General features: G+C 46.9%; 1 protein-coding gene across 1 annotated transcript in view; it reads left to right on the top strand.

Annotated features, from left to right (window-relative positions):
* LOC135054624 (zinc finger protein 260-like) overlaps nucleotides 1-27,704 on the top strand; it is a 69,691-nt gene that overhangs the window by 17,257 nt on the left and 24,730 nt on the right. Inside the window, exon 4 of the mRNA XM_063957827.1 lies at nucleotides 3,534-3,693. Coding sequence (XP_063813897.1) covers nucleotides 3,534-3,693 — 160 coding nt within the window. The remainder of the gene's footprint in view (nucleotides 1-3,533; nucleotides 3,694-27,704) is intronic.

The following is a 27,704-nucleotide window of genomic DNA, read 5'->3' as shown; positions in this document are numbered from 1 at the left end:
AAAGGTAGAGGGAAAAAGCTGCAGCACACAGCTAGTTCCCAAGAGCAGAAGTCCTCCCCTGCGTCCGGTAAGTCCACAGCATGACGCTGGGGCTGCTCAGGCGGACCCGGGTACGGTGGGGGCCCGTCTCAGGAATTTCAGCGCACAGTGGGCTCTCTCACAGGTGGATCCCTGGGTCCTTCAAGTAGTATCTCAGGGGTACAGGCTGGAATTCGAGACGTCCCCCCCGCCGTTTCCTAAAATCTGCCTTACCGGCAACTCCCTCTGCCAGGGAGGCAGTGTTGGTGGCTATTCAAAAACTGTATTCACAGCAAGTGATTGTCTAGGTACCCCTCCTTCAACAAGGAAAGGGTTACTATTCCACAATGTTTGTGGTACCGAAACCGGACGGTTCGGTGAGACCCATCTTAAATTTAAAATCCTTGAACACTTATATCAAAAGATTCAAGTTCAAGATGGAATCGCTCAGGGCGGTTATTGCGAGCCTGGACGAGGGGGATTACATGGTCTCCCTGGACATCAAGGATGCGTACCTGCATGTCCCATTTACCCTCCTCACCAGGAGTACCTTCAGATTTGTGGTACAGGACTGTCACTATCAGTTCCAGACGCTGCCGTTTGGGTTATCCACGGCACCGAGGGTCTTTACCAAGGTAATGCCGAAATGATGATACTCCTTCGCAAGAAGGGAGTTTTCATTATCCCGTACTTGGACGATCTCCTGATAAAGGCGAGGTCCAAGGACAGTTGGTAGTGGGGGTAGCACTTTCTCCGGGAAGTGCTGCAACAGCACGGCTGGATTCTCAATATTCCAAAGTCACAGCTGGTCCCGACGACACGTCTTCTGTTTCTGGGAATGATTCTGGACACAGACCAGAAAAAAGTTTCTTCCAGTGGAAAAAGCCGAGGAGTTGTCATCTCTAGTCAGAAACCTCCTAAAGCCAGGACAGGTGTCGGTACATCAATGCACACGAGTCCTGGGAAAAATGGTACCTTCATACGAAGCAATTCCATTCGGAAGGTTCCACGCAAGGATTTTCCAGTGGGACCTGTTGGACAAATGCATCTCCAGATGCAGCAGCGGATAACCCTGTCGGCAAGGACCAGGGTGTCGCTGCTGTGGTGGCTGCAGAGGGCTCATCTACTAGAGGGCCGCAGATTCGGAATACAGGACTGGGTCCTGGTGACCACGGATGCAAGCCTTCGGGGCTGGGGGGCAGTCACACAGGGAAGAAATTTCCAAGGACTGTGGTCAACTCAGGAGATTTCACTTCACATAAATATTCTGGAGCTAAGGGCCATTTACAATGCCCTAAGCCAAGCAAGACCCCTGCTTCAGAACCAGCCGGTACTGATCCAATCAGACAACATCACGGCGGTCGCCCATGTAAACAGACAGGGCGGCACAAGAAGCAGGAGGACAATGGCAGAAGCCACAAGGATTCTCCGATGGGCGGAAAATCACGTGTTAGCACTGACAGCAGTGTTCATTCCGGGAGTGGACAACTGGGAAGCAGACTTCCTCAGCAGGCACGACCTCCACCCGGGAGAATGGGGACTTCATCCAGAAGTCTTCCAAATGCTGGTAAACCTTTGGGAAAGACCACAGGTGGACATGATGGCGTCCCGCCTCAACAAAAAGCTAAAAAGATATTGCGCCAGGTCAAGGGACCCTCAGGCGATCGCTGTGGACGCTCTAGTAACACCGTGGGTGTACCAGTCGGTTTATGTGTTCCCTCCTCTGCCTCTCATACCAAGGGTACTGAGAATAATAAGAAGACGAGGGGTAAGGACGATACTCGTGGTTCCGGATTGGCCAAGAAGAACTTGGTACCCAGAACTTCCAAGAAATGGTATCAGAGGACCCATGGCCTCTACCGCTCAGACAGGATCTGCTACAGCAGGGGCCCTGTCTGTTCCAAGACTTACCGCGGCTGCGTTTGACGGCATGGCGGTTGAACACCGGATCCTGAAGGAAAAAGGCATTCCGGAGGAAGTCATCCCTACCCTGATCAAAGCCAGGAAGGATGTCACTGCAAAACATTATCACCGCATTTGGCGGAAATATGTTGCTTGGTGTGAGGCCAGGAAGGCCCCAACGGAGGAATTTCAACTGGGTCGATTCCTGCATTTCCTGCAAGCAGGGGTGACGTTAGGCCTCAAATTGGGGTCCATTAAGGTCCAGATTTCGGCTCTGTTGATTTTCTTCCAGAAAGAACTGGCTTCACGGCCTGAAGTTCAGACTTTTGTCAAAGGAGTTCTGCATATTCAGCCTCCTTTTGTGCCCCCGTGGCACCTTGGGATCTCAATGTGGTTTTGGAGTTCCTGAAATCACATTGGTTTGAGCCACTTAAGACTGTGGATTTGAAATATCTCACGTGGAAAGTGGTTATGCTGTTGGCTCTGGCTTTGGCCAGGCGTGTGTCAGAATTGGCGGCTTTGTCCTGTAAAAGACCTTATCTGATTTTCCATATGGATAGGGCAGAGTTGAGGACTCGTCCTCAGTTTCTCCCGAAGGTGGTATCAGCTTTTCACTTGAACCAACCTATTGTGGTGCCTGCGGCTACTAGGGACTTGGAGGATTCCAAGTTACTGGACGTAGTCAGGGCCCTGAAAATGTATGTTTCCAGGACGGCTGGAGTCAGGAAAACTGACTCGCTGTTTAGTCTATATGCACCCAACAAGCTGGGTGCACCTGCTTCTAAGCAAACTGTCGTGCGCTGGATTTGTAGCACTATTCAGCTGGCGCATTCTGCGGTGGGACTACCGCAGCCTAAATCTGTAAAAGCCCATTCCACAAGGAAGGTGGGCTCATCTTGGGCGGCTGCCCGAGGGGTCTCGGCTTTGCAACTTTGCCGAGCTGCTACTTGGTCAGGGGCAAACACGTTTGCAAAATTCTACAAATTTGATACCCAGGCTGAGGAGGACCTGGAGTTCTCTCATTCGGTGCTGCAGAGTCATCCGCACTCTCCCGCCCGTTTGGGAGCTTTGGTATAATCCCCATGGTCCTTACGGAGTCCCCAGCATCCACTAGGACGTCAGAGAAAATAAGAATTTACTCACCGGTAATTCTATTTCTCGTAGTCCGTAGTGGATGCTGGGCGCCCATCCCAAGTGCGGATTGTCTGCAGTACTTGTAAATAGTTACTGTTACTCAAATCGGGTTGTTATTGCGAGCCATCGGTTTAGAGGCTCCGTTGTTATCATACTGTTAACCGGGGTTCCTATCACGAGTTATATGGTGTGGCTGGTATGAGTCTTACCCGAGATTCAAAATCCTTCCTTATTGTGTTAGCTCTTAACTGAGGCTTGAAGGAGGGTCATAGGGGGAGGAGCCAGTGCACACCAGATAGTCCTAAATCTTTCTTTAGATGTGCCCAGTCTCCTGCGGAGCCGTCTATTCCCCATGGTCCTTACGGAGTCCCCAGCATCCACTACGGACTACGAGAAATAGAATTACCGGTGAGTAAATTCTTATTATTTCCATTAATAAAATTCAAATAATATGTTATGTTCTTTTTGTGTTATTTTAGCTTGAAGTCCTAACTAATATAAAAGTAGAAGATATAAAGAGAGAAGATGACATTTATGCGACTGATATGAAGGCAGAAGACATTAAGGAAGAAGAAGAGACGTATGTGACGGGGGATCAGCAGTGTAAAGAGGAGCAAATCCCTACAGATATCAGTACAGGTGAGTCACATATTCTCTTTGCTCAGTCACTGCAGCAATCTCTTATCCTACACCCTCCACTGTCAGTACAGACTAATGAAGGAAATGTATCTGCCCAGTGGGGGAGTCCGGGTCCATCAGCCAGTATTATACTTCTGCTCTCCCCCCTCACATCATGTCACTGTGTGTTACCAGCCCAGAGATCTGACCAGTCTCCTCCCCACACTCTCTGGTGTATCTCATACATCAGGAGCCATCAGCCCCTATTATACTCCTGCTCTCCCCCTCACATCATGTCACTGTGTTACCAGCCCAGAGATCTGACCAGTCTCCTCCCCACACTCTCTGGTGTATCTCATACATCAGGAGTGATCAGCCCCTATTATACTCCTGCTCTCCCCCTCACATCATGTCACTGTGTGTAACCAGCCCAGAGATCTGACCAGTCTCCTTCCCTCACTCTCTGGTGTATCTCATACATCAGGAGCCATCAGCCCCTATTATATTCCTGCTCTCCCCCTCACATCATGTCACTGTGTGTTACCAGCCCAGAGATCTGACCAGTCTCCTCCCCACACTCTCTGGTGTATCTCATGCATCAGGAGATATCAGCCCCTATTATACTCCTGCTCTCCCCTCACATCATGTCACTGTGTGTTACCAGCCCAGAGATCTGACCAGTCTCCTCCCCATACTCTCTGGTGTATCTCATACATCAGGAGCCATCAGCCCCTATTATATTCCTGCTCTCCCCCTCACATCATGTCACTGTGTGTTACCAGCCCAGAGATCTGACCAGTCTCCTCCCCACACTCCCTGGTGTATCTCATACATCAGGAGTTATCAGTACCTATTATACTCCTGCTCTCCCCCTCACATCATGTCACTGTGTGTTACCAGCCCAGAGATCTGACCAGTCTCCTCCCCACACTCTCTGGTGTATCTCATACATCAGGAGCCATCAGCCCCTATTATACTACTGCTCTGATCCTCACATCATGTCACTGTGTGTTACCAGCCCAGAGATCTGACCAGTCTCCTCCCACCACTCTCTGGTGTATCTCATACATCAAGAGCAATCATATTTATATATGATATAGTAATCATATTTCTGCAGCGGGGTACACTGTGTTCCACAGGGAATACATCAGGATGTAGATATGGATCTTGATCCAGAGGTACCCACAGGCTAAAGCTTTAGACTGTCCCAGGATGCATTGCGGGGCCTCTTCTATATAACCCTACCTTCAGGCACTGTGAGCTCAGTTTTAGAGTTGGTGCCTGCATAATCAGGTCACTTAACAGGGGGGGCTGTGCTATGCAGCCCTGTAAAAGCTTTTTAGAAGACTTCAAGGTCTGCAGCACTTTATATGTCAGTGTGACATACTATGCTGCAGCTCCATCACCTCCCCAGCGGCGTCGCATACTCCCGCTGGCTCTGTTCCCGGGTACTTGCGGCGGAGGCGCTCCGGTTCCTAGGCACACCACTGCAGACGCTCTCCTGGATCGCGTGGCTGCTACTAAGGGAGTAGGTAAGAGGGTTCCCCAGGTGGGACCCGCCTTTAAATTGCGTTCCAGTCGCGGTCTAAGGTGAGGACCGCAACGCTGGCGTGGACACTGTGGCCGAGCAGGGACCCCACTATATCCACCAGGGCATGGGAGCACAGGTCGCATAATAGATGATCCATTTTGATAAGGCTCCATGGTACCCCGTGGTGAGGACCAGCATAGGGGAAAAGGCGCTTGACCTGTAACCCCTCCCCCAGCTCCAGGCGCCATCTAGTGCTGGTGTTCCCACCCTTGAGCTGCCTCACACTCTCCCTCACTCCCTGCCTGAGACTCTGGATGCCATCTTCTAATAGCAGCTGCGACTGGTCTCCGGGACTGCAGGGCAAGGTCTCCTCTGTAAATCCGACTGATTTATCAGCGCTGTGATTCTACAGACACTTAAGTATTCTACATGTCATTTTAGACAGCGTTAGTTAAGAACAAGTGTACCTCTACCAGAATATATTGTACGAGATATATACAGTTCGTCTCAGACCGTGCATTGTTATATATATGTACTAGTCCAGAGCAGTTTTATTGTCTGACTAAAATAATTATCTTAATTCTTACTGTGACTGCGTGTGCCTGTGTCTGTTGTGTGGATTTCACTTTCAGTGTATCCCAGCTATAGCTATCACTATATTCTGTACCCTAAGGGACTAGGTGCGTCAGGGTCTAATATATAGTACTGCGCAGTATTTACAATTAAGTGTATTTTACTGTGTATTTCAGTCACCTCATACTGCATTTATTCTCTGTTTGTGTTTTACATATAGTGTCACATAAATAGGGATTTTATTTGTAGGTATTGTATTTGTCTGGCTCTTATCATATTCTTACGCTCTATGGTTACATTCACCATAATGTCTAACACAAAGGGCGGGAAATCCGCAGACGCTCCTGCATCATGCAGCACATGCGCTAAGGATTTGCCTGAGGGGGAAGTTTTAAAGGATGGTCTGTGTAATATGTGGCATACATCTCCCAGTCTGCCCGCTGCTCCTGTAGCCAATCAGGAACCACCTTGTGCAGCGTTCTCAAATATGCTTAATACACTTGTAACGCGCCTTACGCCCCCTATGGGACCTCCTGTGCCATTGCAGCCACATATTGTCCCTGTGGTAAATCCACCTTGGGCGGATACTCTGTCTACACAGATACAGCAATTGAGTCAATTTTTGGTTAGACAAAAACCTACCCCACGTGCCTCTGGGGTCAAGGGGTCATCTAAGCGGGCCGCTTCCGCCTCACAATCCACTAATATCTCAGATGATCTAAATGTAAAAATTTGAATATAGCTTGGGCGCTACCACCTCAAATGTATATAACAATATTTAAAAATAATAGACGATGTTGAGAAATAATGGGGTATATGCAATTGCAGGCGAATTCCAGAAAAAGTCGAATTCCGGAACTTTTTCGCCTCAAAAAAACAATTCGCCTATGCAGTACAGTACTTTATCGCAAAAAAACGGACATTCAAAATTCGACTTTTGGCAATTCGACTTTTTTCGCATTCGACTTTTCTGCAATGGTACAGATGCTGCAATTCGCCCAAAGCATATTCAATTCAAGTTTGGAAATTCGCCTGCAGTGCTTTTCGACCGCAAATTCGCCTATTTCAGTCCGCCTCAGTTGACTGGCGGGATCTAAAAAAAAATTTTTAGTACATGTTTTTTTTGGATATTTGAGGATTGCTAGTAGCATATCTATTTATATTTGAAAGGATTATCTACTTGGTTTGTCTTTTTTTGCTTCACAAGTATTATTTAATTGATTTTTTAAAGGAATATTTTTTTCTTCAATCTCCTGAGGGAAATTTACCCATGATTCCACAGTTTTTCCCAGGATACACTTCTGCAAAGCCCCTCCTATCTCCTCACTCCCAGGTTTGAGACTACAGGGAGAAGGAGCCATTTTACAGTCAGCTCTGTGGAATCGTTTTTTTAGGAAAATTCCTGCGTTTTAAAACACATTCCTATTTTTGTACTGACTACAATGATGGAGCCTTTTTCTGACCAGATTGTGATGTTCATGCTGGCTGCAAGCATGATGGAGGAAGAAAGTGCTGATGAACATCAGGATCCAGGTCAGCAAATGTCTGCATTGGGTGAGCCAGTATTGCGGGTTTCATTTCCACGTCCACGCCAGTATCGCACTAGGCGTGAACTGGAGGATCTCAGCGAGTTCGAGGTGATACAAAATTATCGCTTATCGACTCGCGACATATATTCGCTGTACGCTCTGTTGGAGGCCGACTTGGAACCTCGGGCACGGACAAATCGTGCAATCAGCGGTTTTCAGAAACTGCTGGGGACGTTACATTTTTTGGCGTCAGGCACATTCCAGCCTACACTGTCTCAAACATGCGGTTTTTCACAGTCGACACTGTCGCGCTGTATAACCCAGGTCATTAGGGCTTTCCGCAAATTGACGATCCAGTACATCACATTTCCAGAGACGGACAGCGAATGTCGTGAGATCAAATTAGGCTTTTTCAACAAATACAAATTTCCCAATGTGCTGGGCGCGATTGACTGTACCCACGTGCAGATCAGACCGCCACGGAATTCAGAGGAATGTTTTCGGAACCGAAAACAGTTCCATTCCCTGAACGTGCAGGCGGTCTGTGATGTAAACATGAGATTTTTGAACATTTTTGTGGGATTTCCTGGATCATCTCACGACTCCTTCATCCTAAGCCAGTCATCGCTGTTTGACAAGTTTGAAACAGGAAACATGCCTGGTGGCTGGCTGTTAGGTATGTATTTTCATTTTTTTATTTTTTTATTATTTTATTATTATTTTTTTTAATTATTTTTATATTTTCTATAGGCGATGCGGGTTATCCAAACAAACCGTGGCTGTTGACCCCATTGTCTAATCCTGTTGGTAGAGCAGAAAAACGTTACCAAGAGACACACATTGCATCGAGGGGAGTAATTGAGCGTGCCTTCGGTGTACTTAAAAGCCGGTTTCGATGTTTAGACACTTCCGGCGGTGCTCTTTTGTACTCACCGTCGAAGGTTTGCGGCATGGTAAATGCATGTTGTATTTTACACAACATATGTGTCGCAAACCGTTTGCCGGTGACTCTTCGTCGCAGTGCTTTCCGACGCGGGAACCGGTCTTCTGCTCTACCGGTGGGTATGGACGAAGGAGAGGATTCCAGGCGGACATTGATCCAAAATTATTTTGCAGTTGCCTGTGAGTATACTGACATTTGTATTATCGTGTAAACTGACATTGGAATATTTTTAAAAAAACCTCTTCATTTATGTATTTCAGAGTTTTACATCCTGTTGATGTATATCCCCAGGCCATGTTTGTACAGTTCGTTACCCCCTGTTTTATCCTGTTGTTGGGTTCCCGCAAATATTTGATCCTTTTATCCAACTCTACCATGGGTGAACCTACTGGTGATGTGGACCTGACCCTCCGCCATGTAGCAGACAACCCCCCCTCAGGTGAGATGTATTGCCCAAAACTCCCTTGTCCAAAATCACCCCGGCATGTCCAAAGTGCAGCCCTCCGGCATTTGCAAGACTGCACATCCAAACATTCCCTGATACACCAATGCTAGGGAATGTTTGGATGTGTAGTGATGCAAGTGCAGGAGGGTTGCATTTGGGCCGCTGCAACCCGCTTGTGTTGTGTGGACTGTTGTATGTACCTCTTTTTCCAGCCCCAGGGTGACACTATCACCCATATCTGGATGCTCATACTGTTCTCTTCCACAGGTCCTGCGATGTATCTTCCCAAGTGGCGTGGATGTGAGGAGACACGACATTTCACCTGATGTTCCATGGGTGACCCTACTGGTGATGTGGACCTGACCCTCCGCCATGTAGCAGACAACCCCCCTCAGGTGAGATGTATTGCCCAAAACTCCCTTGTCCAAAATCACCCCGGCATGTCCAAAGTGCAGCCCTCCGGCATTTGCAAGACTGCACATCCAAACATTCCCTGAAACAGCAATGCTAGGGAATGTTTGGATGTGTAGTGATGCAAGTGCAGGAGGGTTGCATTTGGGCCGCTGCAACCCGCTTGTGTTGTGTGGACTGTTGTATGTACCTCTTTTTCCAGCCCCAGGGTGACACTATTACCCATATCTGGAAGCTCATACTGTTCTCTTCCACAGGTCTTCCGGTGTATCCTTCCTAAGTGGTGTGGATGTGAAGAGACAGTTCCCTTGATGTTCCCTGGGCAATCTACTTACGTACAATTCAAATGCATTACAAATTTTAATAAAAACCACAGGAAACTTCTATTTTTAAAAGTTTATTGAAGAAAATTTTTTAATAAAGTTTGAAAGTTAATTAAAACCAAAAAGTAGTTTGTTCTTCTTTACATTCTTTTCTTGTGTATATAGATATCTGTGGGGAAAAGAAAAAAAAGTATATTAAAGTAAAGACACACTAAACTCATGTTCATTTCTTTTCACTAAAAATTTGTGGAACAACACAGCCCAGCATGACCCATTGCTGGACTGTGTGGTTCTACAGAGGCATGCGGTTCAAAGTGAAAGAGTGGCGTCAGTGGTCAGCACTTTGACACGCTAACATTTGTGGAACAACACAGCCCAGCATGACCCATTGCTGGACTGTGTGGTTCTACAGAGGCATGCGGTTCAAAGTGAAAGAGTGGCGTCAGTGGTCAGCACTTTGACACGCTAACATTTGTGGAACAACACAGCCCAGCATGACCCATTGCTGGACTGTGTGGTTCTACAGAGGCATGCGGTTCAAAGTGAAAGAGTGGCGTCAGTGGTCAGCACTTTGACACGCTAACATTTGTGGAACAACACAGCCCAGCATGACCCATTGCTGGACTGTGTGGTTCTACAGAGGCATGCGGTTCAAAGTGAAAGAGTGGCGTCAGTGGTCAGCACTTTGACACGCTAACATTTGTGGAACAACACAACCCAGCATGACCCATTGCTGGACTGTGTGGTTCTACAGAGGCATGCGGTTCAAAGTGAAAGAGTGGCGTCAGTGGTCAGCACTTTGACACGCTAACATTTGTGGAACAACACAGCCCAGCATGACCCATTGCTGGACTGTGTGGTTCTACAGAGGCATGCGGTTCAAAGTGAAAGAGTGGCGTCAGTGGTCAGCACTTTGACACGCTAACATTTGTGGAACAACACAGCCCAGCATGACCCATTGCTGGACTGTGTGGTTCTACAGAGGCATGCGGTTCAAAGTGAAAGAGTGGCGTCAGTGGTCAGCACTTTGGCACGCTAACATTTGTGGAACAACACAGCCCAGCATGACCCATTGCTGGACTGTGTGGTTCTACAGTGGCATGCGGTTCAAAGTTTCTTGAATGAAACATGGTTCTACTCACCTTGGTACGCACAACACAAACTTATGCCGTCCACTTCATTTTTCCCCACCAATCCTATGAAGAAGACAAAAACACAGACTAGTGAATAGTAAATTCACACAATTAAAGCCTACTGTACACCATTACAAAAAGGATTTTTGGAAGAAAAAAGTGGTATCAGAATAGCTCTTTGGCCCATCATACATGTAGCCACAAGGAGCTTTCATCCGTTACCACACGCGCCCGCATACATGCCCGCGCATGTATGCCTACACAAAGCTCCTTGGTAGTACCCGGTCACGGGTGGGGAAGCCCAACACAGAAAATAGTAAGGAAAAAAAACAAACTAATGGGAGGGGAAGAAAGGGATACATGAAAAACATTTGTAAATAAATAAAACAATACGACCGGGTTTATGGTGGAAGTCTGTCCGGATCCTCTTCTTCCCCCTGATAGGGCGTGGATGTCCTGGGAGGCTGGGGAGTATGTTGACTGGTCCTCTGTGCCCATGCTGCTGAAGATTGTGTGGCCGGTGGTGGAGGCATCTGGGGGGTGGGGTACATCCCTGTATATCCCTGGTACATCTGTGACTGTCTGTACTGGGATGGGACTTGAGGAAGGGTACGAGGCGTCCTTGTGGCTTGCGATGGTGGATCACCAGCGTGTTGATTAGCTGTTCCTGGGAGCTTATCATAGATCATCTGCAGTGTGGTTGCGATGACCTGTTGGCTGGATGAGGAGTGTCGATGACTCTCCGACATGTTTTTATTGCTTGCTGCCAGACATGCAGTGTTGTCCACGAGCCGGGTCATGGATTCGGCCAGAATGTTAAGTACGGTCATACTCTCCCTATGATCTTGCATTCTGACCTGTAGTATTGTGGCCGTGCTGTCGGAAAGAGTCTTTTGCAGTTCAAGCAGACTGTTTGCCATTTTCTCCATTGTCCTCTCAATGTTGTCCAGTCTGCTTCCCACGACATTTGTGTATGTATCCTGGCGTGTCCCAATCTCTGATGCCAGGGTGTGAACCCTCTGAACAGTTGAGGGATTCTGCCCTTCCTGGATGTCTGCCACCACTTGGATTTGGGCAGCTGAAAAGAAAATTAGACAATATTATACACATTCATCATACATTTTTTTGAAGGCTCACAATTCAATTTACTCACGCAGGGATGTAGTAACTGGAGCCTCCTGCACTTCCCCACCTCGTCATCCTCTGACGACTCCTGTAGGAGGAGATCCGGCCTGAAGTAGGAACCAATCCCCGAAGCTAGTCCGCTGCTGGTTCGTGGCACCACTGTTTGCAAAATAATTTTTTTGGGAAAGTTAATAAACTTTACACAACTGCTGACCCCCCCCCCCCCCCCCCCCCTCCACCCTCCCACACACACAAAATAAATACAAACCTTCTCCATCCTGTGATGCCGCTGCTCCAGGAGCTCCACTTGTCCTCGTTTCGGAAGACTTTTCAAGGGTCTGGCTGGATACGTCTGCACGGCTGTCCTCAAACCCAAGAAAAGTTTCGTCTGTTAACCCTGTAGACTCAAACAGATCGGGTGATGGGTCCACAAGGGTTGTGTCTTGAGGCTCTTCAGTCACAGTCCCAGAGCTCCTGGAGAGACGACGATCTGGTGATGGCCTGCGCGCAGGAGCTGATGTTTGGCGCCCATCTTGTGGTGTGGTCGCCGACGGTGTCTGGCGCACAGGTGAGAGTCTGTGCGCTGACGTCGTCTGGTGCACAGGTGACAAACTGCGCGATGACGAACTGTGGCGCACAGGTAACGATCTGTGTGCTCGCGATGCTTGCGGCGCAGTTGATGGTCCGCGCGCTGCTGCCGATGCCTGCTGCACAGGTGACGGTCCGTGCGCTGGCGATGTCCTGTGCGCAGGTGATGTCCTCTGGGCAGGCCTGTCTGAAAAAAAAAAAAAAAAAAACACATTTAGCACATACAAACATTTTAAAGGGAAGTACAGCTCATGTGAATGTATTCTTACCATCAGACCTCCTTTTGGACGGCTGGTCTCCCGCCTTCTTCCGTCTTCTGGGCGGTTCTTCCTCCTGGGGAAAGCCAGCAGGACGGCTGGAGTCCACACCTCCGCGAACTCCTTCGACCATGGCAGGGTTCATGCGCCTTCTAATAACGTTCTCCCAGGGTAGCCACTTCAGATTGAGAGCCGGGCCACCTCCCGTAGCTGTCTCATGTCGGCGCTGAATCCCCATCTTCTTCTTGGTCTGTCTGCGGCAATCACTGTATCGCTTCAAGCAATTTCTGGTGCTCCGGCGGTTTCCAGATATTGCAGTGACTTGATTGGCAATGGATTCCCAGATGATTCGCTTAGCCCTAGCTGATGTTGTCTGTGCCTTTGATCCATACAAAGCGTCGTAGGACCTGTCGACGCAATCCACTAAGGTACAGTTTTCCGCCTCAGTATATCTGGGTCCACGCACCTTTTTCTGTCCTGCATCTTCACCAGAGGCTTCCTCCTCCGACTGCTCCTCTGGCTGGCTTCTTGCCTTTAGGGATTAAAAAAAATAAAAAATAATAATAATAAGATCGGTATGTACCTGTGAGTGTCAGTATCCCTGGCATTGCGCACATATTCCAGTAGGTGTGCATGGCATTGCGCAAACTACAGTAAAGAAAGTTTGATGCTATTTGTGTCTGCAGGTGTGGTTAGTACCTTTCTACTAGGCTTTTTCTTGGACTTCTCATGGGCCCTTGACGACCGCGGCTGGTCACTACATGCCTGGTCGGTCGTATCCGCCTCCTGGGTTGGCTCCCACTCCTCGTTGCTATGAAGGGATAGATCCGAGGGGGTGGGGGAAGGGGCGGATCGGGTCTGCTTGTCCTTTGACATCTCTGTTATAAAATAAAATAAACATACATACATACATACATACATACATACATACATGTATAAATGGCTGACCCACACAAAATGGCTGACCCACACAAAATGGCTGACCCACACAAAATGGCTGACCCACACTGTCGACCAAACTTGCTCCAAATCAGCCCAAAATGGCCAGAAAGCATCCCAGCACACTCAGGAGGTACACCACAGCAAAATTAGGCGGGAAAACACATGTTTGCCAAACTGCCGACAGCACAGGTCGACCAGGCTGTCGACTAAACTTGCTCCAAATCACCCCAAAATGGCCAGAAAGCATCCCAGCACACTCAGGAGGAACACCACAGCAAAATTAGGCGGGAAAACACATGTTTGCCAAACTGCCGACAGCACAGGTCGACCAGGCTGTCGACTAAACTTGCTCCAAATCACCCCAAAATGGCCAGAAAGCATCCCAGCACACTCAGGAGGAACACCACAGCAAAATTAGGCGGGAAAACACATGTTTGCCAAACTGCCGACAGCACAGGTCGACCAGGCTGTCGACTAAACTTGCTCCAAATCACCCCAAAATGGCCAGAAAGCATCCCAGCACACTCAGGAGGAACACCACAGCAAAATTAGGCGGGAAAACACATGTTTGCCAAACTGCCGACAGCACAGGTCGACCAGGCTGTCGACTAAACTTGCTCCAAATCACCCCAAAATGGCCAGAAAGCATCCCAGCACACTCAGGAGGAACACCACAGCAAAATTAGGCGGGAAAACACATGTTTGCCAAACTGCCGACAGCACAGGTCGACCAGGCTGTCGACTAAACTTGCTCCAAATCACCCCAAAATGGCCAGAAAGCATCCCAGCACACTCAGGAGGTACACCACAGCAAAATTAGGCGGGAAAACACATGTTTGCCAAACTGCCGACAGCACAGGTCGACCAGGCTGTCGACTAAACTTGCTCCAAATCACCCCAAAATGGCCAGAAAGCATCCCAACACACTCAGGAGGTACACCACAGCAAAATTAGGCGGGAAAACACATGTTTGCCAAACTGCCGACAGCACAGGTCGACCAGGCTGTCGACTAAACTTGCTCCAAATCACCCCAAAATGGCCAGAAAGCATCCCAACACACTCAGGAGGTACACCACAGCAAAATTAGGCGGGAAAACACATGTTTGCCAAACTGCCGACAGCACAGGTCGACCAGGCTGTCGACTAAACTTGCTCCAAATCACCCCAAAATGGCCAGAAAGCATCCCAGCACACTCAGGAGGAACACCACAGCAAAATTAGGCGGGAAAACACATGTTTGCCAAACTGCCGACAGCACAGGTCGACCAGGCTGTCGACTAAACTTGCTCCAAATCACCCCAAAATGGCCAGAAAGCATCCCAACACACTCAGGAGGTACACCACAGCAAAATTAGGCGGGAAAACACATGTTTGCCAAACTGCCGACAGCACAGGTCGACCAGGCTGTCGACTAAACTTGCTCCAAATCACCCCAAAATGGCCAGAAAGCATCCCAACACACTCAGGAGGTACACCACAGCAAAATTAGGCGGGAAAACACATGTTTGCCAAACAGTCTACAGCACAGGTCGACCAGGCTGTCGACTAAACTTGCTCCAAATCACCCCAAAATGGCCAGAAAGCATCCCAACACACTCAGGAGGTACACCACAGCAAAATTAGGCGGGAAAACACGTTTGCCAAACTGCCAACAGCACAGGTCGACCAGGCTGTCGACTAAACTTGCTCCAAATCACCCCAAAATGGCCAGAAAGCATCCCAACACACTCAGGAGGTACACCACAGCAAAATTAGGCGGGAAAACACATGTTTGCCAAACTGCCGACAGCACAGGTCGACCAGGCTGTCGACTAAACTTGCTCCAAATCACCCCAAAATGGCCAGAAAGCATCCCAACACACTCAGGAGGTACACCACAGCAAAATTAGGCGGGAAAACACATGTTTGCCAAACTGCCAACAGCACAGGTCGACCAGGCTGTCGACTAAACTTGCTCCAAATCACCCCAAAATGGCCAGAAAGCATCCCAACACACTCAGGAGGTACACCAATGCTAATAGAAGACCCAAAAAAGTCAATTAAAGAATAAAAAAAAACGTGAAAAACTACCCCAAAACACAAGTCTCCCCCAAAAAATGCAGCAACACAAGCAAGGGGCTATACACATACCTGCACACATGCACACATACACAAACACCCCATGTACACCTCATGGCAACCCCCACTACACAAACACATACATGCAACACCAGACACACATGTGGTACTTACCTACAAATGTAGTAAAAGCTCCTAAAATGGCTCTCCTCCGGGTAACAGGAATCCTCCTGACTGTCCTGGAATAAAGCCTGCTGGGGTGTCCAAACGATATCCACAGCAAACAACCAAATTGCTAGCTCTGCACCTCCTCACACCTCTCTGCAGGTTCACAAATGGCTGCAGAGCACGCAGCAAACAAGCCCTAATAAAGGGCTGCTTTCGGCGGGAAGGCGAATTCAGTACGCCCACTACTCGCCGATTGGCCGTAATCCACCTGGGGGTGGGTCGAATCAGTTATACATTGAATATGGTGAATTCAGGGTCCCGGCGACAGGGCTGCGGCTGGCGATAGCGGGCGAATTATACAGGGGCGGATTAAATGACGCGATTCGCCCGCTATTGCATATACCTCAATGAGAGAGTCTATTATAGTGTCCCAGAGAAATTTCTTTGTTCTTCCACAGGTTCACTTTCCTCCAAACAATCTTCAAAGCGAAAATTGGTAAAGGATTGGAAACGCATAATCTTTCCAATCATTTTAAAATCAAACATAAATGTAAAGTAAACGCAATAAAACGTTTTTTTGGGGATTCAGCATGTAAAAATAAATTGGAAAGATAGGGACTCCAAAAGCATGTTAGCTAGGGCTGAGATGAAGTGAATACACAATCTAAGAACTATTATCCCTGACGGACTTAACAAGGAATTTGAAATAAAGTGGTTTCTTTAAAATTGTGGGCTTCTAGTATACAGCCTTTTAAAAAATTAGGTATGAACTCTTAAATAAAAGTTATTCTTCATCATTTGCATGTTTACCAAATTGTAAAGCACTCAGCAATTTTATGAGTATTTTTATTAGCACTATTCATCTACCTCATATGCATATATCTCTCTCTATATATGGAAGAGAGTATGATGCTATAAAATATTACTAAGGAAAATGATTAAACTTAGGGGTGGAAATGTCTATCCAGGAAGTGAAAATTAGCTGGTGGAACGCATGCTATTTCTTTTTTATAAAATGAGTATTTTTCATGTAATCTGGTTTTATAAGGAATGTATTCTATACTATATAGCTTGCTTCTTTTAATTTGAGCGTTCTGAATGGGGTGCACCGCTGTGTCAGGAAGTGGTATGGCACCCTGTCTAGATCTATGGAACGCATGCGTCTTCAGGCGGAGTTACCGTGGAACGCAGAGCGCTGTTTATTAGAGGAACGGAAGTGTGTCATCGGAAAGACCGGTGGAACGCATATAACTTCCGGTTAAGCGACCGTGGAACGCATGGCGTTCCGATATAGAATCAAGTTATTTTAGATGTATCTGTTTTATAAGGGTGGCGTTTTAGTGAAGAAGCGCTGCAGTGATAGATTGTATGTCATAAATGGGATTCTGTTTTATGATTTGAGGTGACATTATTGTGAGTAGTATTCTGACCTAGAGGAAGTATTTAAAGTACGTGTATTTAAAATACTCGTGTATAAAATGACTTATGGAATATAATTTATTAATTAATGATTCATTTGTATATAAGCATGATGAGCTGTTTTGAACTGAATTTTTTTTTTTAAAGAGTTATGGGTTAGAAGGAAATGAAGGATTCACTTCCGGGTTATTTTTAGTATAAAAGGGAATGCATGCAGGTATGGATCATTCTGCCCTGAGGAAGAGTTAATAAGAACTCGAAACGCGTTGGCGGCTTATTGATCCACAACTGGAAAGGAACTTACCTGGTCCTGCTGCCGGTGTCTAGCTTGGAAAGAGTAAGGAGGAATTCCGGAAACTCCAAAATTTATTGCTCTCTCCATTGCTCCATACTGGGAGCTTGGCACGGTACGGTTCCAATTTTACTAACGCAAAGTATATGTTTTCACTTTTATGTAAAAGTGCACTTACTTTTTATATATTGTTTGAATTATAAAATAAATTGTTGATTTTTAAACCAAAATACTACACTATATGTGCCTTTTTATATATTTTTTGCATGGACATTGATTTTACAAAAAGTTTTCCGCTTTGAAGATCGTTTGGAGGAAAGTGAACCTGTGGAAGAACAAAGAAATTTCTCTGGGACACTATAATAGACTCTCTCATTATTTCTCAACATCGTCTATTATTTTTAAATATTGTTATATACATTTGAGGTGGTAGCGCCCAAACTATATTCAAATTTTTACATTTAGATTATCTGTTATTGGTGATTGGGAATCACCTGAATATATCTGGGCAGCTTTCAGTCCACTAAGCGCTATTTTCTGATCCATATCTCTATATATTTTGACTAATATCTCAGATGATACTTCTGATGAGGATGGGGAATATACTGACCCGTCAGACACTGATACAGCTGCTTCTGACGAGGAAACTACAACACAAGTTGATGTTTCTGACCTAGTGGAGGCTATTAAGCTGTTTCTACAAATCGATGATTATGTAGATCCCACCACTGTGTCTAAGAAACCTGATAAATTCAAACATCAGAAGGTAGCTAAAGTAGTCTTACCGCATTCTGACCATTTAGTAGACATACGTCAGGAAGCCTGGTCTCCTCCAGGGAAGAAATTCTCCCTGTCTAAAAAGATGCTAGCTCGTTATCCTATCCCTGCGGAGTTGTGTAACAAGTGGGAAAATTCACCGCCGGTGGATTCCCATGTCACCCGTCTTGTGGTGTCACCTACTCTACCTGTCACCTCGCTGAAGGAACAGACAGATAAGCGTGTGGAGGGATGCCTGAAGACTATTTAATCCCTTACAGGTGCTGTACATAGACCCACTGTAGCAGCCTCCTGGTCTGCAAAAGGAATTGAAGCATGGGTTCAGGCATATGCACAAAAACAACAAAGTAACAGCGCTTACAATAATAATTTGTATAAACGATACTGTATCTAGGTAATCTAGAAATACTATTTATTAAAAAATAAATGATTAAAAAAAAACATAAGAAGTGTGGCTGACTTTCAAGCATTTACTATATACAACCTGCTAAAAACATGGTTATTCATACAACCAGCAACAAACTTTTTGATAATACCGTGCAACTTTATGATATCGTCCTCCTTTTTAGATCATATAACAGGGACTTTTTATGCAATTCTGTGGATCAAAGTCCAGTATAAAACATTTTCTCTAACGTCCTAGTGGATGCTGGGGACTCCGTAAGGACCATGGGGAATAGACGGGCTCCGCAGGAGACTGGGCACTCTAAGAAAGATTTAGTAGTACTGGTGTGCACTGGCTCCTCCCTCTATGCCCCTCCTCCAGACCTCGGTTAGAATCTGTGCCCGGCCAGAGCTGAGTGCTTTTAGTGAGCTCTGCTGAGCTTGCTAATAAGAAAGTATTTTAGTTAGGTTTTTTATTTTCAGAGAGCTTCTGCTGGCAACAGACTCTCTGCTACGTGGGACTGAGGGGAGAGAAGCAAACCTACCTAACTGCAGCTAGGTTGCGCTTCTTAGGCTACTGGACACCATTCGCTCCAGAGGGTTCGATCACAGGATCTTAACCTTGGTCGTCCGTTCCCGGAGCCGCGCCGCCGTCCCCCTCGCAGAGCCGGAAGACAGAAGCCGGCAGAAGCAAGAAGACGTCAAAATCGGCGGCAGAAGACTCCTGTATTCACATGAGGTAGCGCACAGCACTGCAGCTGTGCGCCATTGCTCCCACATTACACCCACACACTCCGGTCACTGTAGGGTGCAGGGCGCAGGGGGGGGCGCCCTGGGAAGCAATTATGGTACCTCTTGGCAAAAGTCACATATATACAGCTGGGCACTGTATATATGTATGAGCCCCCGCCATTAATTTTACACAGAAAGCGGGACAGAAGCCCACCGTCGAGGGGGCGGGGCCTTCTTCCTCAGCACTAACCAGCGCCATGTTTTTTCTCCACAGCACCGCTGAGAGGAAGCTCCCCAGTCTCTCCCCTGTAGTAACAGAAGAGGGTGAAAAAGAGAGGGGGGGCACATAAATTAGGCGCAAAAATCAATATAAACAGCAGCTACTGGGTTAACATTAAGTTACTGTGTTATTCCTGGGTTAATAGCGCTGGGGAGTGTGCTGGCATACTCTCTCTCTGTCTCTCCAAAGGGCCTTGTGGGGGAATTGTCTTCAGATGAGCATTCCCTGAGTGTGTGGTGTGTCGGTACGTGTGTGTCGACATGACTGAGGTAAAAGGCTCCCATAAGGAGGAGAGGGAGCAAATATGTGTGTGAGAGGGTGTCTCCGTTGAGAACGCCGACACCTGTTTGGATATGTGTAATTAAGTGCTAAGGTGAATTTATTGCACGAAAGATTAGAGAACAGACAGGAATCTACCCAGGTCTGCCCCTATGTCGCAGAGAGAATCTCTCCGTGATCACTATCCAAAATAATAGACACTGATATTGACACGGAGTCTGCCTCCAGTGTCGACTATGATAATGCAAAGTTACAGCCAAAATGGCAGTAAAGTATTCAATATATGTTTATTGTAATAAAAAAAATTATTTGCATATCACTGATGACTCATCTGTCCCTGACACAAGGGTACACATGTCTAAGGGGAAGAAAACTGAGGTAAATTTCCCTCCTCTCATGAGGAAAAAGAGCGGGAATCTCCAGACAAGAGACTGCAGCTTCCCACAAAGAATTCTCAGGCAGTATCCTTTCCCCACTAGGGCCAGGATATGATGGGAATCTTCCCCTAGGGTGTCTCAGAAGGCAGCCCTGATGTTACAGCTATTCTCAGGGATCCTGCAGATAGCGTGCACATTCTGGTACACTACTCAGACTGGCGATTGTGTTGACATGGGTTTATAGCGCTGTGGCAGCGTGGACGGGTACCTTATCAACAGAGATTGAGACCCTTGTATGTATATAGATATATATATGTATTTATAGAGATATATATATATATATATATATATATATATTAAAGATGCTGTCTTAATAGAGATGTGTATATATAACACATGCACATGGAGACATGAGTATACTGGGTCCCATAGTCAAAGCTATGTCGATTTCTGCTTGACGTGTCCTGTACAATATGCAATGGACAGATGATGCCGACTTAAGAAGCATATGGAAGGCTGAGGATTGTGTGGAGAAGGGTTCTCGGACCTGGTCTCCACAGCTATAGCTGGTAATTCTGATATTTTGCCTTATATCCCTGCACAGCCTAGGAAAGCACAACATTATCAAATGCAGCTTTTCGAATAAAGAAACAAGAAAGTCCGAGATGCGTCCTTTCTTGCCAGAGGCGGGGGCAGAGGAAAGAAGCTGCACAACACAGCTAGTTCCCAGGAACAGAAGTCCTCCCCGACCTCTACAAAAATCCACTGCATGTCGCTGGGGCTCCACAGGTGGAGCTGGGCCCGGTGGGGGCACGCCTTCGTAAGTTCAGCCACAAGTGGGTTCACTCCCTGTTAGATCCCTGGGCAATAGATATTGTGTCTCAGGGATACAAGCTGGACTTTGAGAAGATGCCCCCTCACTGAAGGCCCTGACGGCTTCCCCCCACGTGAGGGAAACAGTGTTAGCTGCAATTCACAAATTGTATCTTCAACAGGTGGTGGTCAAGGTTCCCCTCCTTCAACAAGGAAGGGGTTATTATTTGACCATGTTGTAGTCCCGAAACCAGACGTTTCGGTCAGACCCATATTGAAATTAAAATCCCTAAATATATACCTAAAAAGGTGCAAGTTCAAGATTGAATCGCTAAGAGCGGTTGTTGTAAGCCTGAAAGGTGACTCGGGACATAAGGGATGCATACCTTCATGTCCCCATTTATCCACCTCATCAGGCGTACCTCAGAATTGCGGTACGGGATTGTCATTACCAGTTTCAGACGTTGCCGTTTGATCTCTCCACGGCCTAAAGAATATTCACCAAGGTAATGGCGGAAATGATGGTGCTCCTGCGGAAGCAAGGTGTCACTATTATCATGTATTTCGACAATGTCCTCATAAAAGCGAGATCAAGAGAGCAGTCGCTGAACATCGTATCACTTTCTCTGGAAGTGTAACGGCAACACGGCTGGATTCTATATATTCCAAAGTCGCAGTGGGTTTCTACAGCTCATCTGCCTCTCCTAGGCATGATCCTAGACACAGACCAGGAAAGGGTTTATCTCCCGATAGAGAGAGCTCAGGAGCTCGTGACACTGGTCAGGAATCTATTAAAACCAAAACAGGTGTCAGTGCATTACTGCACTCGAGTCCTGGGAAGGTTGGTGGCATCATAAGAGGCCATTCCCTTCGGCAGGTTCCTTGCGAGGACCTTCCAGTGGGACTTACTGGACAAGTGGTCCAGATCACATTTTCAGATGCATCGGTTAATCACCCTATCCCCCAGGGCCAGGGTGTCTCTTCTGTGGTGGCTGCAGAGTGCTCACCTTCTCGAGGGTCGCAGATTCGGCATTCAGGACTGGGTGACCACGGATGCAAGCCTCCGAGGGTGGGGGGCAGTCACACAGGGAAGATATTTCCAGGGTCTGGGGTCAAGTCAGGAGACTTGCCTTCACATCAACATCCTGGAACTAAGGGTCATATAAAACGCCCTGCGTCAAGCAGAGACCCTGCTTCGCGACCAACCGGTTCTGATTCAGTCAGACAACATCACCGCAGTGGCTCATGTAAACCGCCAAGGCAGCACAAGGAGCAGGGTGGCGATGGCGGAAGCTACCAGAATTCTTCGCTGGGCAGAGAATCACGTAAGCACACTGTCGGCAGTGTTCATTCCGGGAGTGGACAACTGGAAAGCAGACTTCCTCAGCAGGCACGACCTCCAGAGTGGGGACTTCATCAAGAAGTTTACACGCAGATTGCAAGTAGGTGGGAACTGCCACAGGTGGACATGATGGCATCCCGCCTCAACAAAAAGCTACAGAGGTATTGCGCCAGGTCAAGAAACCCTCAGGCGATAGCTGTAGACGCACTAGTGACACCGTGGGTGTTCAAGTCGGTTTATGTATTCCCTCCTCTTCTTCTCATACCCAAGGTGCTGAGAATCATAAGAAAAAGAGGAGTGAGAACAATACTCATTGTTCCGGATTGGCCAAGAAGGACTTGGTATCCAGGCAAGAGAAGCTCACAGAGGACCCATGGCCTCTGCCTCTAAGACAGGGCTTGTTGCAGCAGGGGCCCTGTCTGTTCCCAGACTTACCGCGGCTGCGTTTGACGGCATGGCGGTTGAACGCCGGATCCTAGCAGAAAAGGGTATTCCCGGATGAGGTCATTCCTACGCTGTTAAAGGCTAGGAAGGAAGTGACAGCTAAACATAGTCACCGTATATGGCGAAAATATGTTGCTTGGTGTGAGGCCAGGAATGTTCCTACAGAGGAATTCCAGCTGGGCCGTTTTCTTCGCTTCCTACAGTCGGAAGTGTCTTTGGGCCTAAAATTAGGATCCATTAAGGTCCAGATTTTGGCCCTATCCATTTTCTTTCAAAAGGAACTGGCTTCTCTTCCTGAAGTTCAGACTTTTGTAAAGGGAGTGCTGCATATTCAGCCCCCGTTTGTGCCTCCAGTGGCACCTTGGGATCTTAACGTGGTGTTGAGTTTCCTGAAATCACACTGGTTTGAACCACTCAAAACCGTGGGGTTAAAGCAGAGGTTCCCAGACTGTGTGCCGTGGCTCCCTGGGGTGCCTCGGGACACTTGGAGGGGCTCCCTGGGTTGGTGGTCCAGAACCAATTCAAATTATTCATGGTCAATATAATAGGTAAAACCAGTGCTGGTGGGTGCCAGTCATAAAATATGTGGCCAAACAGAGGCAAATCTTGTCCCTCACCACACAACTGACCCTAAGGATGACATCTAAACGCGATCTACTTAATGTAAAATTTATTTCTAAATTTCTCAATAAGAAATTTTTGACCTAGGGGTGCCGTGAAAACAATTCTGATATTCTAGGGCGTCGTGATTAAAAAAAGTTTGGAAACCTCTGGGTTAAAGTATCTCACGTGGAAGGTGGTCATGCTGTTGGCCTTGGCTTCAGCTAGGCGTGTGTCGGAATTGGCGGCTTTGTCACATAAAAGCCCCTATCTGGTTTCCATATGGACAGGGCAGAATTGCGGACTCGTCAGCAATTTCTGCCAAAGGTAGTGTCATCCTTTCATATGAACCAACCTATTGTGGTGCCTGTAGCTACCCGTGACTTGGAGGATTCCGAGTTACTAGATGTAGTACGGGCTTTGAAGATTTATGTGGCCAGAACGGCTAGAGTCAGGAAAACTGAGTCGCTGTTTATCCTGTATACATCCAACCAGCTGGGCGCTACTTAGTCGGGTTCAAACACCTTTGTAAGGTTCTGCAAGTTTGATACCGTGGCTGAGGAGGACCTTGCATTTGCTCATTCGGTGCTGCAGAGTCATCCGCACTCTCCCGCCCATTTGGGTGCTTTGGTATAATCCCCATGGTCCTTACGGAGTCCCCAGCATCCACTAGGACGTTAGAGAAAATAAAATTTTACTCACCGGTAAATCTATTTCTCGTAGTCCGTAGTGGATGCTGGGCGTCCGTCCCAAGTGCGGACTTCTTCTGCAATGCTTGTATATAGTTATTGCTTATATAAGGGTTATGTTATGGTTACATCAGGGTTGTCTGATGTTCTGTTGTTTGTTCATACTGTTAACTTGGTTCATTTATCACGAGTTATACAGTGTGATTGGTGTGGCTGGTATGAGTCTTACCCTGGATTCCAAAATCCTTTCCTTGTATTGTCAGCTCTTCCGGGCACAGTTTCCTTAACTGAGGTCTGGAGGAGGGGCATAGAGGGAGGAGCCAGTGCACACCAGTATCCAAATTCTTTCTTAGAGTGCCCTGTCTCCTGCGGAGCCCGTCTATTCCCCATGGTCCTTACAGAGTCCCCAGCATCCACTACGGACTACGAGAAATAGCTTTACCGGCGAGTAAAATCTTATTTTTTTGGTCATGAACCAATGGCAAAAGTCCCAAACGTTATTGATATTTACCGGTCCTGAGGTAATTATGAAGGGAAAGAGCCTAATTAGCGAAGACCCTCTTCATCCGATGTAACATCGATGTGGCACAGGATTGCAATGCATTTAATGGAGTCCCTCTAACCTCTATTTCTTGGACCAGATGTATCCGGATTCGTCCAGTGGGTAGCCAATATGAAAATCCACAGAGTCCCTTAGATCAAGGAGGAGCAGACTGACGCGTTTCGCTGTCTAGGGACAGCTTTTACAGCTAATATCTGTCTCATATTACCACCGCCTCCCAATATATTCAGGAGGCGTCCTCTGAGGCAGGTGTAATGGCAGCCAAGGCGTCAAGTACGTCAATCCTGGCTCGCCGAAATCTGTGGTTGAGGTCGTGGAAGGTGGACCTGGACTCCAAAAAGACCTTGGAGGTACTCCCTTTTAAGGGAGACATACTATTATGGAAGATCTGAATAAGATTGTGACTGACTTAGCGGCTGCTAAGACAGCATTCTCCTGAATACTTATCCTTCTGCACAGAAGGCAAAGAGTATCACTTTTCGTTCCTTTTGGCCTCAAGGGAAAGTAAAAGGTTAGGCATACCCGAGACAAGTTTGTGCTCCCAAAACCACTAAGCACAAAACAATCCTGGGCTGCCCGTCAACCTGCTTCCAAACAAGACAAGCCTGCTGAATGACGGGGTGGGCCTCCCCCTGCGGGACCCCAGGGTGGGGGGGGGGGACTTCTGCAATTCACCCAGGTCTGGTTAAAGACCACTTCAGACGCATGGGTGCGAGAAGTCGTCTCTCACGGGTACGCAGTCTCTTTCAAGAGATGTCCCCCTTCCCAGATCCGTACGACGGTTATCCCTTCGGACCCGTTGAAGGCACAAGCCTCTACACCTGGTTGTGCATTCCCATCTGGATACAGGAGTGGTAGTGCCGGTACCCCTGTCCCAGAGAGGCGGAGGATACTACTCAATCCTGTTTCTAGTCCCGAAACCCAATGGGTCTTTCCGGCCTATACTCAACCTCAAATTACTGAACAAATTTGTGAAAGTGTCCAAATTCCGTATGGAAACGCTGCTCTCGATTGTACTGGCCATGGAACCCAGAGATTATATGGTATCCCTGGACATACAAGATGCTTATCTGCATATACCTATTGCCATTTCGCATCAGCAATATCTGTGGTTTGCTATTGGCAACCTTCACTATCAGTTCCAGGCTCTGCCATTTGACGTGGCCACGGCCCCTCTGATCTTCACCAAGGTTATGGCCGTTATGACAGTTTATCTCCGTCGTCAGGGAATCGGGATCCTGCCGTATCTGGATTACTTACTGATCCTGGCGAACTCCCAAGATGTCTGCAGGCATCTGCAACTGACGGTACGCTTCCTACAAACCCACGGGTGGCTCGTCAACTGGAAGAAGTCCCAGAGAAAGTCCTGAAACTTCAGGACAGGATCAGATACTTCCTCTCTCGCCCAAGAGTGTCAGTTCACTTGGCGATGCAAGTACTAGGCCCCATGATATCAGCATTCGACATGGTAGAGTATGCTCAATTTCATTTCCGCCCTCTACAGAGGTTAATCCTTTCCATGTGGGATGGCCTGCCTCATTTTATCAGGTCTCAAATGATCTCCTTGACTCCGGAGCTTTGTCTGTCCTGGTGGCTTCAGGACCAACAGCTGAAACGGCTGAAATGTGGGATGTTTTTATAACTGAGCTCAATAAGTACACTCATTTCTTCATTCCCAAGGTTAACAAAAACAGAAGTAATAAATTCAAGCCAATGTGGCTTAATAAGACGGTCAAGGAACAAATGGATAAAAAGAGGAGAGCTTTCAAAGCATTTAAGTCTGAGGGGAAGGTGGAATTTTTCCAGTTCTACAGGGAATGTAACAAAAAATGCAAAAAATAAATCAGAGCAGCCAAAATAGAAAATGAAAAACAAATCGCAAAGGAGAGCAAAACAAACCCCAAAAAGTTCTTTAAGTATATAAACGGTAAAAGGCTAAAACGGAGGGGAATATTGGACCACTAAAGGGCGAGCTAGATGTCTTGATTAATGACGATAGGGAAAAAGCAGATTTATTAAATTAATTATTTTCATCAGTATTCACGAGAGAGGACCGGTTGACGGGAGGAGTGCACAACATAAGCGATTAATAGCGACCCTTAGCTAAGTACTTGGTTAAACGAGAAAGTGGTACAAGAGAGATTAAGTAAAATTAAGATAAATAAATCTCCTGGGCCGGATGGACTACACCCCAAGGGTTCTTATGGAACGTAACTCAGAGCTATCGAGGCCCCTATATTTGTTTTCAGTGAGTCAATTACATCAGGAATGATACCAAAGGACTGGCGTACAGCAGAGGTAGTCCCAATATTTAAAAAGGGAATTAAAACTCATCCCGGTAACTATATACCGGTAAGTTTGACATCAGTAGTGGGGAAATACTGGAAGGAATATTAAGGGATAGTATACTAGAGTACTTAGATACCTCCAAGGTTATTAATAGGCACCAACATGGTTTTGTGAAGGACAGGTCATATCAAACTAACTTAATAAGCTTCTACGAGAAAGTGAGTGACAATATTGATCAGGGTAAAGCAGTGGATGTGATCTTTTTGGACTTTGCTAAGGCCTTTGACACAGTGCCACATAAGAGACTAAGTTTCAAATTGAGAGAGCTTGGGGTAAGAAACCCTATTTGTACTTGGGTGAGTAATTGGCTGTACAACAGGGAACAGCGAGTGGTGATTAATGGGATGTTCTCTGAATGGGCCTCTGTGCTTAGTGGAATACCGCAGGGTTCAGTACTCGGGCCATTGCTGTGTAACATATTCATTAATGACCTAGGAGTGGGCCTGGGAAGCACAGTGTCAATTTCCACAGACGATACTACACTGTGTAGAGTCATTAATTCAGACAAGGATGTTGAGTTTCTATGGAATGATTTATCTAGACTGGAGGTCTGGGTAGACAAATGGAGAATGAGGTTCAATATAGAAAAATGTAACGTTATGCACTTTGGGACTAAGAACAATCGGGCAGCTTATAAATTAAATGGGGAAAATGTAGGGATAACGG

Source organism: Pseudophryne corroboree, chromosome 3, assembly GCF_028390025.1.
Source record: "Pseudophryne corroboree isolate aPseCor3 chromosome 3, aPseCor3.hap2, whole genome shotgun sequence".
Lineage (NCBI taxonomy): Eukaryota > Metazoa > Chordata > Amphibia > Anura > Myobatrachidae > Pseudophryne > Pseudophryne corroboree.
The sequence above is the reverse complement of the archived record's forward strand: the minus strand, read 5'-3'. Positions and strand labels throughout refer to the sequence as shown.